Below are 12,049 nucleotides of genomic sequence, written 5' to 3' on the forward strand. Positions count from 1 at the left end.
TCTTTTAAAAATGTGAAATAGAATTGTAGAATGGGAAGCATCATATAGGATGCTTCACGTGAGAACATGGTAGGCGATCTTAGTTTGTGCTAACATAGCGAGAGCAAAGGGGATATCTCATTGAATATTCAGGTGTCAGCTCATGATACAGGCGACGAGATTCTGCTACTTTTGAGCAAAGATTCACGGGACGACTTGCATCTTCAATACCAGTTGTCCTTAATTTATTTTGATTTATAATAAAGAAAGAAATTCAAATGGCCCAATAATACGACAAAAACCGTCCTATTTGGTATCTTAAATTAGAACCTTAAACTTCTGTGCGAAATTACACTGCCTGACTTTTCCTCATATCATTATGATCCACCGATTATGAAATTGATTTATAACCCCATCTCCACTTCTTTATCTACAAGTTTTATTTATTCTTTTTATTTGTCGAACTGTACTAGAATCTGCGGTATCTACATTTATATAAACCGCCTTTTCCTTGTGCTGTAGTGTTATCTTGAATAATCGAAACCCCTTCAGTCTCCACACACAAAAATACTGGAGTAGTCTCGATTTATCCAGTTGGTGCATGATGGCTAGTCCTCCTCCATACAACCCAGTGCCGATTGCATACCAGGGAGGCATGGGGGCAGTGCCAGTATGGTTGAACAAAGGGGACAACGCATGGCAAATGGTATCTGCCACCCTCGTTGGTCTGCAGAGTGTGCCGGGTCTTGTCATCCTCTACGGCAGCATCGTTAAAAAGAAATGGGCGGTTAACTCAGCCTTCATGGCTCTCTACGCTTTTGCCGCTGTGGTCCTCTGCTGGGTATGCTGGGCCTACAAGATGTCCTTCGGGCACAAACTCCTCCCGTTCTGGGGCAAAGCTGGCGCGGCTTTGGGTCAGAAGTTCCTCATCAACCAGGCAGCTCTCCCCGCCAGCACCCACTACTTCAGCAACGACAGCGTCGAAACCGCTGAGGTCGAGCCGTGGTATCCGATGGCTACGATGGTGTGGTTTCAGTGTGTGTTCGCGGCCATCACACTGATTCTGCTGGCGGGGTCCGTGCTTGGGAGGATGAACTTCAAGGCGTGGATGATGTTCGTGCCTCTGTGGCTGACGTTTTCGTACACGGTGGGTGCTTTCAGCTTGTGGGGTGGCGGATTTTTGTTCCAATGGGGTGTCATGGACTACTCCGGGGGTTACGTCATTCATCTTTCGTCCGGGATTGCCGGCTTCACCACTGCGTACTGGGTACGTTAATTTGATACTGTAAAAACCAAATTTCCACAACTTACCAATTTCTTCCCATTTAGTCAAAGTCTAGCTGTCCTTTATTTAAATTAATTATTTGTCCATTAATCCTTCCCTCAGTTAGGAAAAAGGAACGAGGATCTTTTTCGAATAGGGAATCTTTTAATCATAAATTATGTGATTAATTTTTATCGGATACTATTTGTATTTAATTTTAAATATAACATTTAAAATAATTTTTTATCACACGATATACGATGAATAAATATAATTAAAGGGTCTTTAGGATCCTTACAAAGAGAATCCGAAGAGAATCTCATTTAGTGGCTTTCCTTTAACTTGTTTTCTTATTTTAATTTTGACTAATGTTAGGAAGATGAAAATTTTAAATTAAATTTGTAAATCAAATGATGTAATTATTGATGATTGAATTATTACTTAAATATTAATTAACGTATTTATCTCCTATTAATGACAAATTATTTGATTTAAAATTTTATTCTTCTTAACATTACTCTTTAATTTGCATGATTGAGTTGAAACTTAAATGTTCATTTCTTTTTGTATCTTCCAAAAATTATTAATTATTTGATTTGACGTTCGGTGTCTTTTAGGTTTTGTTGCACTAGATAGCTATCAATCACACTAGTTCTTTGACATGAAATAGGATTCTCACTCTTCTTCTTTTTTCTCTTTTTTTTCCTCTCTTTCTATTTGAACAATCACAGTTAATTTACATCAATATCTTATATTATTTTTTATTAGTATTTGTCTAAACACTTTATGTGTATGAACATGTTTATTTTTTTAAATGAGAATGAGAGAGAGAACATGGGGGAGCGGGAGGTTTTTGTTTTTTTTTTAATATTAGATGTATTTTAACATCATCTGTAGTGATGCTTTAATAAAAAAAGTAAAATTTGGACCTGTGAAATTATATTATTACCCATCATTTTTTTTATGTGATAGAAAACTAATTTGTCTTTTTACCATATTTTGGTTGACAAAGAATGTTTCATTAATTAGTAAAGATAACAAAAGAAAGACAAAATAAGAGAATGTAAGAGAAGGAAATGAAAGATGAAGGAAAGAGGAGGGAGAGAGAATCTTATTCCCTTTCTCATACATGCAATTATGCACTGTATTCAAATAAGAATTAATTTTAATAGTGATAGTTGATGTAATCACATTAACAGCTTGTCATTTCACATGTCAGACTCCTGTACATACGTGGGTCGTTGAAGGATTCAGCAAATAAATTTATTTGAGGGATTTCTTATGGGGCCTAATTTATAATGAATTTTGACAATTCAACTGTTGAATATTTGTTTCTTAATTCATTAATCTTTGCAAAAATTCATCAAATTCAAAAATCATTACGCACTTAATAAGAATAAAACCATTTTTTCCATTACAACAAGTTTATCTTAATGGCGATGAGATATACAGACTGTTTCAAGAAAATGGCCCGGGTCAAACTCTCTAGAGATATACAGACTGTTCCATTACAAAAAAGTTTTTCCATTCTAACTATGTTCCTGTAACCATGGAAAAAAAAAAAAAAAAAAGAATTAATGAGTATGTGTTCAAAACTCCATCATACAAATTGTTCTTTCTCTTCATAAAAAAACAGTTGTCTATATGGATGGTATAACGTGTTGGAAGGACAAAGTTGATTTGACTAGGAGCTTAAAGAATGAAGGCCAGATCATGCTGCGTTAATTTGAAGTTGTAGCCGCATGCTTTGTGCTTGGATGTCAGTATTTGAATCTTAATTAGGGTTTAGATTAAAAATTACTTAACCCTGCTGGACCGTGGACGTGGACATCAAAATAATAAAAACACATCTAATTGCAAATAAACAAAAAGAAAATATTTCTATATGAATTAGTATTATATGTCGTAGTTGCAAGCTTTGTGCTTAAGATGTTGCGTGCTAATTTTGAATCTTAATTAGGGTTTAGATTAATACCAGCATTATAAGGGTGGACCCTGGACGTGGTCATAATTTTTTTATATTTATGTGTAATATAGTATTGTGAGATGTGGACGGACATGTAAGTTTGTATTGTAAGAGTTGACAATATAAGGTTGTATTGTATGAATTGACATGCAGGTAGGACCAAGAGTGAAGAAGGACAGGGAGAGATTTCCACCAAACAATGTACTGCTGGTGTTGGCAGGAGCCGGGTTGCTGTGGATGGGATGGGCGGGTTTTAACGGCGGAGATCCGTACGCGGCAAACACGGACTCGTCGATGGCCGTCCTCAACACCAACATCTGCGCTGCAACGAGCCTCTTGGTCTGGACTATGCTTGATGTCATTTTCTTCGACAAGCCCTCCGTCATCGGAGCTGTCCAGGGAATGATCACTGGCCTCGTCTGCATTACTCCTGGTGCAGGTATGTCTTATATAACTAGCGAGGCACCTTAAAAACAAGTTAAGCAAAGTTGACACTTATTTTTCGTCTAATTTCATACATGCCTACATCCTTTGTTAAAAAAAATATTCAGATTAAATATCAATTCATTGTATAGGTTTTAAGGAAAAATGAAATTATCAAGTCCAACTCATTCTATTTGGATTATATACGTCACAATTTGTAGACCAACACCTATGCATATGAATATATACATTTTTCCCCATTGCACATGGCACATATGCCACCAGCACAAATGACGGAAATTGTTGCAAGTCACCGTCATTGGTGTTGACAAAATTTCCAATTGGCGGAAAATTTTAAGTCATTGTGCAATAGTGGTATAAAAAATAACAATATGTGCAACTGTTTCATCTTCAATTACGTTTGTTGTGTGAATTTATTAGTATTTCACATGTATATATAATAAAATTACATAACTTATTAGAAAACTCATCATTTTAAATTTTTTTTTAAAGTCATTTTTGGACCGTGACCTTGAGATTGAAAAATTTGATCGTTCAGTTGCTAAAAATATTTGAGCAGTCGGAAAATGTAATAGGATTGAGTGGCAATCATTGTAATTATTTTGCATTATAGTAATATGTATAGAATTGTTTTGGTTGACTTTTCCAACTGTACTTAAACTAAAAATATGATATTTTAATTAAAAGTTTTCTTTGAATTTAATATTTAAACTAAAATATTTCCTATTTATACTTTGCACTTCTATGGGTTTGGAGCTATTTACAAGAGTCCACAATGTAATTAAATTAAAAAGTTATTACGTTAGTGTGTGCGGAAAGACAGAAAAAGAAAATCATGATTATAATGTACAATGTTTTGGTGAGGAAGTTCCAAATTCTAATAGATATAAGTATAGTGATGAAAAAATAGATCACAAAAAATTAGATGATAGAAAAATTAGAAATACACCATATGAGCATTACAATAGGTACATGAGAGGGATTTGCATATGACTATTTAGAATGAGTCATTTACAAATTCTTCTTACATGTCTTTGTAATGGACCGGACTTCTCTGCCTTCCGAGTTCTCATACGCTCTCATCCTCTCCTATTTGTACGGTCACGGTTAAGCCACGTCAACATTTTATATCACTATTGTTTTTTGTCTTATTATCTCTATAAAAAAAATTAATATAAAATATTGACGTGACTTAATCGTGATTGTACAAAATAGAAAGAGATGGGAGTGTATAGGAACTGGAAGGGCAAAGAAGGCGGTCCCTTTGTAATACTCATATTATGCATTTTCTAATTCCTTCTACATAAGTGTTTGTGATTTGTTTCTTGTTCATTTTGCCTAAATGTCTTAGAATTTAGAAGTCCCTCGTCCAAGCATACCTTAGGATTGTTATCCCCCTGCATCCATGACTTATATACTCTTTTCTTATTTTATTTTTTTATCATAGAGTACTGATAGAAAATTGTCGCATGTATATGCTATGGAATTAGGTCTTGTTCAAGGATGGGCCGCTATAGTGATGGGAATTATGTCAGGCAGTGTGCCATGGTTCACAATGATGATCGTAGACAAGAGGTGGAAAATGTTATCCGCAGTTGACGACACCCTCGGCGTAGTTCACACCCACGCTGTGGCCGGCTTTCTTGGCGGCATCTTAACGGGTCTCTTCGCAGAGCCCCAACTGTGTGCACTCTTTTTACCGGTCACAAACTCACGCGGAGGGGTTTACGGAGGAGGCATGCAAATCCTCAAGCAGATTGTAGGAGGGCTGTTTGTCATTGGATGGAACCTTGTGGTCACCTCCATTATTTGCGTCGTCTTAAGGTTTGTAGTTCCGTTGCGCATGCCGGAGGAACAATTGCTGATCGGGGACGACGCAGTGCATGGGGAAGAGGCGTACGCATTGTGGGGTGACGGTGAGAAGTATGATGCTACTAAGCATGAGCTTTACTCCGATGATACGTCACACCCTCATAACCATCCATCAAGTGGTGCCACTCAGGTGGTCTAGATTGCATGTGGGGCATTATACTGGTGAATGGTGTGTTGAGTTTCTACTCATGTATCCGTGATTTGAAACTCTTTCATCTCTTAAATTATTGTAATAGTTTCGAACATTTCCCTTATGTATATCTTCTCTCTCTTTTGAAGGGAATTACAATTATGTTTCACAACTTATCACCCCTTGTACGATGGTACTAAGTACTTGTAAGTACTATAGCCAGTCCCCATAAATTGTTTGTAATTGTATATTGCTTTCTCGATTTGCATTGGCATCACCTATGGTATGGATGTAACTAAATCAATTGTTGTGTTGAAATTTTTTTTTTTTTTTTAAGGGGGACAACGAGTGGCAAGCCACAATTATCCACCTCTTTCGGAAACGAAATTTGTTATGTGTTGATAAAAAAAAGAGGAAATTAGGCTCACATCCTTAATGATGACATTGCTTTGATCAAAAAATTGAAAACCATTAAGATTTTAGTCACAAGATTCTAGGATCCGAATTCAGTCTCCCTAAAAAGATTTCCTCTTTAATCAACTCTGGCTCATTGTCATTTTGGGCATAGGGTTTTCCTATAGACCAAGGGAGCTTTCAAGATTTTGCATGGCAGAAATAGCGATATGGGGCAATATGGCGCCTTGGCGCAATATAGAGCGACACGGCCCAATCTATGGGTTTCAATTAGGATCAAGCGTTACAACGACAAATTCGTTTTATGCGTTTCATGTAAGAGATAAGAGTCTGACAGAGAATTGAAGGTGATGATGGTTTGCCAACTTGATCTGTTTGGCTAAAAGTCAGAAGAAAAAAGTTGGATTACAACAAATATATTCTTATAAATAATCCTAAACGAATCGAAACTTTTTAAGTGTGGCTAACTACAAGGTGTTCAACTGAAGCTAGTACTGTCAATAAACTAGCATTTATCTTCTTTCAAATGCCAATTTGGGGAAACTTTACTTTGTTTCCGATTCCGAACACACAAAAGTGAATTTTCCGAAACAACTGCCTCCAAATCGAATCGAATAATGGATGTTATTGGAAAGATGAATTGATGATCAAGTTTCTTGGTTCAATCCGACTCAACACCTAAAGAAATATCTCATGCATATACAGACCATATCCATAAGAACATGTTCCAAACGCATATATGATATCCCACACCTTTCTTTTCCTTTCTCCTCTCTTATATATCTTTGCACACAGATTTATATAATTATTACTAAGATATGAGACAATTAATAATTTGTAATATTCGAGATATGAAGTGAAGTTTTTGGATTAATTTAGATTAGAGCATCTAATTATTAAGGAACACTATCTTGCCTTGGACAACTGTATAGCTTCTTGATCATGTGTAGACTCTTCAGCCCAAGCAAACTGGTGAGACAAGAGTGAGAATTCACGATTCCTTACACCTTCAAGCTGCTCCCACTCGGCCCATCTCTCTGCTAGATCCACTCCTTGTAGCAATCTAACAACTTCTGCCATTTTTGGACGGTCCTCTGGTGAGCTTTGAGTGCACAGCAACGCAACCTGAATGACGGTCTCAACTTCTTTTGGATCATGCATCTTCATGTTTCTGTCCACAATGTCGTCAAGCCTATTTTCTCTCAGCAACTTCTTGATCTGTCGACATCGTATTTAGGTCATTCAACACAACAAACAGAAAGTAGCAACAATTAAAGCACTAAATATGAAAAAAGAGTTCAATGTGGTTGAAACTTGTTCCCAAAATATCGAGAGCTGCATTGGAACCCGAATAAGTTTGAAGTTAAAACGACAATTTACCCTAAACCCTAAACCATAAAACGTACCACTTTAACAGGAAAAAAAATCCCATTGAAGTATTTGTACATATGGCAAAAGAGTTCGAGAAATTATAAAAAGAGACTATAAATCTTACATGATCAAGCAGAAGAACATCCTCCTCTTCTTCCAGCCGAGCAAAATCTATTGCACGCTGACCAGTGACAAGTTCGAGAAGTGTGATACCGTATCCAAAAACATCAGTCTTTTCTGACGATTTTCCGGTGGACAAATACTCCGGGGCAATATGCCCCATGGTTCCGCGTACTTGAGTGGTAACATGAGTTGATTTTGTATCAACCAGCTTTGCTAGCCCAAAATCTCCAAGAACAGGCTCAAATTTATCATCTAGAAGAATGTTTGCAGCCTTCAAGTCACGGTGTATTATCTTTGGATTGCAATGATCGTGTAAATACTCCAAACCATGGGCTGCACCGAAAGCAATATGCTTCCTTGTCGACCAGTCCAACCCTTTCTCACCAGGTTTTAGATCTGAAACATATATCAGGGATAAAATGTATAATCAAAATATTAAACAGTCAAGCACAAATAGAAGTTCAAATTATGGCTGAAAACATGCTTGTGTTCCAAGCCACTCATTTATGAAACAAGGAAATAGAAAATTGAACTCACGCAGTGCTCATTTGGGGACATACCTCTCAAGCGATATGCAACACTAAGATTTTTCATGAACGGATAAACAAGGATTCTCTCAGATGGGGTTGTACAAAATCCAATCAACCGTAAAAGATTCCTGTGAACTGCAACACTAATGAGTTGTACTTCTCTAAGGAATGCAGCCTCTCCACCAGGACTGTTATAATCAGTAAGGCGTTTCACTGCAACATGTACATCGTTTGAGAGGACACCTTTGTAAACTCTGCCAAAGCCTCCTTGTCCAATTATGTTGCTTTCATCAAAGTTATCCGTGGCGAGCTGAATTTCACGCCAAGAGAATCTTTTCAACTGGCCAAAGGAAATTTTGCACTCATCTTCACCTGAATTTCATGCATTTGGAACGTTCAATGCAGTTTACCGGTAAGAAATATTTATTCATCTGATTTACTAACCTCGTACAAATCAATTCTTACCTTGTGAGAGGGACATGATAGGTTCTAACTTAATTCGGATGAGATGATTTCAATTTAATTTTCCATAACGATGCTTAGTAGAGAGTAAAAGTGATCGCAAAAGTTAAAAGGCAAGGAAAATTTACCTGCAACGTCAACAAAGACATCATATTTTAGTTTGTGCATGCGATAGTATCGATATGCGAAAAGAGCCCCAATCAACAGAATTACTGATACACTGCAACTTGCCGAAGTTATAACTGTTCCAAGTTTTGATTTCCTGTTTGAAGCTGCCAAATTTTGAAGTATTAGGTTACTCCTAGGCAATTCAAACATAATTGGTAAACCGAAACAGTAGAGTTGAACAAAGCATAAACCTCGGAGAGAAGAGCCAGAAACACAAGGCTGCTTCAAGCTAGAACCACAATCAAGATGTGATCCTGTGAAACTGTATGGGAAAAAAAAAAATAAACAGTTAATAACGAGGCATTAACAATGTATAATGCAGCAGCGGGAATCGAGAATCAGAGTTGGTGATAGGAATCGTACTTGAAATTTGCAATGGTAAAGAATTGCATTGGAATTCTTCCTGTCAACTCATTCGATGAAAGATCCCTGCCAAAAGAAGATTTAGAATCGGTAAAGAATAAGACCAACAGCAGGGTTCTAAACCAAGAATTGCTTACAGTTGAGTCAAACACAGGAATGTGCAACACTCGGATATAACAGAATACATACAAGAACGTAATGTCGCACATATGATATACAAGCTCACTAGGAACAGAAATTGCAGCTCTTACAAATGCTTCAAATTGGAAAGCTGACCCCAAGCATTTGGTATAGGACCTCTGAAATTATTATTTGCAAGATTTAGATTCTGTAGGTGTGTCAAGTTTGCAAGATAAACGGGTAACAGGCCCGTTAGATTATTATTCTGGAAGTCCCTGCATAAACGAAATTGTTTTATCAAAATTCATGACTCGGATGCAAAAACACTATCTTCAGAACTAAGCAAACAACTAAATAATAAAGGTGTTGGTATTGCAAGATTATTTAAGAGAAACTAGCACACTCTGGACGACACCATTTAGGGGAAATAGGATATTGACAGTCAGTGATTATGTCTTGGCTTAGAACTCGGTGTGACGAGAATTAGGAAAGGTTTATTTACAGGGGACACAAAAAAAAGGAGATATGAACAGTTGCTGCTCGGATGTATAGGCAATGTATTCTGTGGTGGCGAGGAACATAACTCAGATTTATAGTAGTCGAGGATGTTTCCAAAAAAGTATACCATCCCAAATTTGAGTGAGGTCCAGATGCCTTAAAGTTTCGGAAGCTTAATTTCTGAAAATCATACATGTGCGTCGACAAGTTTACTTACAGGCTAGCCAAATATTTCAGCTTAGTAATCGAAGGAGAAAGTGTTCCAGAAAATCCATTTGAAGCCAGGCTCCTGCAAAGACAAATCACTTTCAAATACAGCAATGATCACAAAAATTAAAGACCTGGAAATCATGTGTCACATTTAGATGCACTTACAGGGATATGACATTTCCATTTCTACAAGTGACATGAGACCAGCTAAAACAGGGGCTCACGAAATTATCATTCCAATCTGTTATTCGGCCACTCGAATCTTTCAACGCGGTGAGCAGATCGGTCAATGCTTCAACTGTACATTATCAAAGTGAAGAATGCAGTTCTTAAATATAAACTACATCCATGCATATCGATAATGTCAGAACATGTACCGACGACCAAAAAATCTTGCTTAAAGAGTATATCACTAGCATTGTATATATACCTTCCACATCTGGCTCCGTAGATGCAAACCCGATTGTTGGCAAAAGGAGTAAGATTAACCATTTTATGATTGGCTTGAAAGGATGCGAGCGAGAAAATACACGAGACATGTCTCCGACTTCACCTCCAGGCTCTAGCCTCCTCCTTTTGAGCAGACTAGAGTTCAAATCAATCAGAGAGGGAAAATCAAAATCCACCAGAATCAGTAGAAACTTAACTTGAACGAAAAGCTCCCGGTATTGTTCAAAAATCACATTTTTACACTTAAAAGTCAATCATGGTACTATTCACTTTACCCTTTATTTTGTCCTTATCGTTAAAACTCAAAGTTTCAAGCATTTTTCATTAATTTTCCTTATTATGTTGTGATACTAATTTGACACTTGCTTGCTCTGCAATCAACTGTGTTTAAGGATTATGTATGTGTTCCCACTTCCCAGGTCTAATTTGATCGTTTTTTCTTCCGAGTTAGATAATTCTCCTTCAAATTCATGTACGTTTCCAACTAGTTTACCAGAATCAAAATTCATTTAGCTAAGTAAGAACTCAACCAAACCGAACCGAGCCAACAAGAATCGAGAAAGTAAAAAACATTCCTCCTTGTCTAAGGTGAGAAGAATCGGATGATAATGCCAATTAATCATCCCTTGGGTGAAAAGAAAAGGCAGAAATATATGTATGAGAGAGTAGTTTAGTAGTCCTCCCAATACAAACACAACCACTAAAAACCTGAGAAATAAAACAACAAGAGAGGCATGGCACACACAAAACATGAATAAATAAAAGAAAAGAGAATATAAAAAACTAAAACAAATGGAGGGAAAGACAAGAACTTGCTAGTTTCAGGCAGGCATGGGCGTGGGCGTGGCACACCAGGAGACCACAGGAAACACCAAAGGACAAGGACGAGGAAGTACTCCTTTAAGTTAAATAATCCAATAATCCAGTAACAGCAATAATTAAAATAACTTATCATGATTGTTAGTGCAAAGGTTGGTCCACAACCTTCCCACTGGAGTAAAAAAGGAAAATATATCGATCGATCAGAAAAAGAAGAGGGGGATTTGGTTGAGTAGAGGAGACTGGAGAGTAGAGAGAATATGAAGTTGTGCGCTACTGGTCGCTTGCTGGCTGTGTGGGGGTGTGGGTGTGTGGATGTGGGTGTGGAATGAGAATTCGAATCCGTCAAATCAAAATCATGGCATCCCATCCCATATCCCACTAATCGTTATTATTGCGTGCTTTAACCTGATAACAACAACCATTATCTTCTGCTGCATCATCTTCTCGTCTTTCTTTTATTCAAGTCAAATATCAACCATTAGAAAGTGGTGCATGCATGTTCTTCCTTTTTTGAACTAAAAAATTATACTTTTATTGTATAATATTATTCTTCCTGGTTAATCCACTGCTGTCGGGTCCAAACGCTCTTTTATTTTTCTTGTAACTTAGAGCAAGTCCATCAATTTTAAGAGGGCGAGAGCTAAGATAAGGCAAAGGCAAGACAAAGACAAGATCATTATCTTCTACTACCTCTTCTTCTCGTCCTTTTTATTCAAATCAAATATCAACCATTAGCAATTGGTGCATGTTCTTCCTTACTTGAACCAAAAAATTATACACATTCTTCCTCGTTGGCCCATTACTTCTCATGTTTAAACCCTCTTTTATTCTTTGTGTAACTAAGAGTAAATCCCCCCGTTTTA

At 37.0% G+C, this 12,049-nt stretch overlaps 2 protein-coding genes across 2 annotated transcripts; one reads left to right on the forward strand and one right to left on the reverse strand.

The window, feature by feature from the left end:
* Positions 1-434: 434 nt before the first annotated feature.
* LOC137714215 (ammonium transporter 3 member 1-like) lies at positions 435-6,103 on the forward strand. The gene is made up of 3 exons (XM_068453484.1): positions 435-1,246; positions 3,363-3,648; positions 5,144-6,103. The coding sequence occupies exons 1-3, from the start codon at positions 581-583 to the stop codon at positions 5,662-5,664; spliced, it is 1,473 nt and encodes a 490-aa protein (XP_068309585.1). The 5' UTR covers positions 435-580; the 3' UTR covers positions 5,665-6,103.
* A 689-nt stretch (positions 6,104-6,792) lies between these two features.
* LOC137743177 (probable LRR receptor-like serine/threonine-protein kinase At5g63710) lies at positions 6,793-11,526 on the reverse strand. Its single transcript, XM_068483070.1, has 11 exons — positions 11,177-11,526; positions 10,345-10,499; positions 10,080-10,212; positions 9,922-9,993; positions 9,338-9,481; positions 9,087-9,152; positions 8,915-8,985; positions 8,684-8,827; positions 8,124-8,465; positions 7,565-7,959; positions 6,793-7,287 (listed from the first exon to the last, which is right to left on the reverse strand). The coding sequence occupies exons 1-11, from the start codon at positions 11,317-11,319 to the stop codon at positions 6,976-6,978; spliced, it is 1,977 nt and encodes a 658-aa protein (XP_068339171.1). The 5' UTR covers positions 11,320-11,526; the 3' UTR covers positions 6,793-6,975.
* Between the last annotated feature and the right edge of the window lie 523 nt (positions 11,527-12,049).

This window comes from Pyrus communis, chromosome 1, assembly GCF_963583255.1.
Source record: "Pyrus communis chromosome 1, drPyrComm1.1, whole genome shotgun sequence".
Classification (NCBI taxonomy): domain Eukaryota; kingdom Viridiplantae; phylum Streptophyta; class Magnoliopsida; order Rosales; family Rosaceae; genus Pyrus; species Pyrus communis.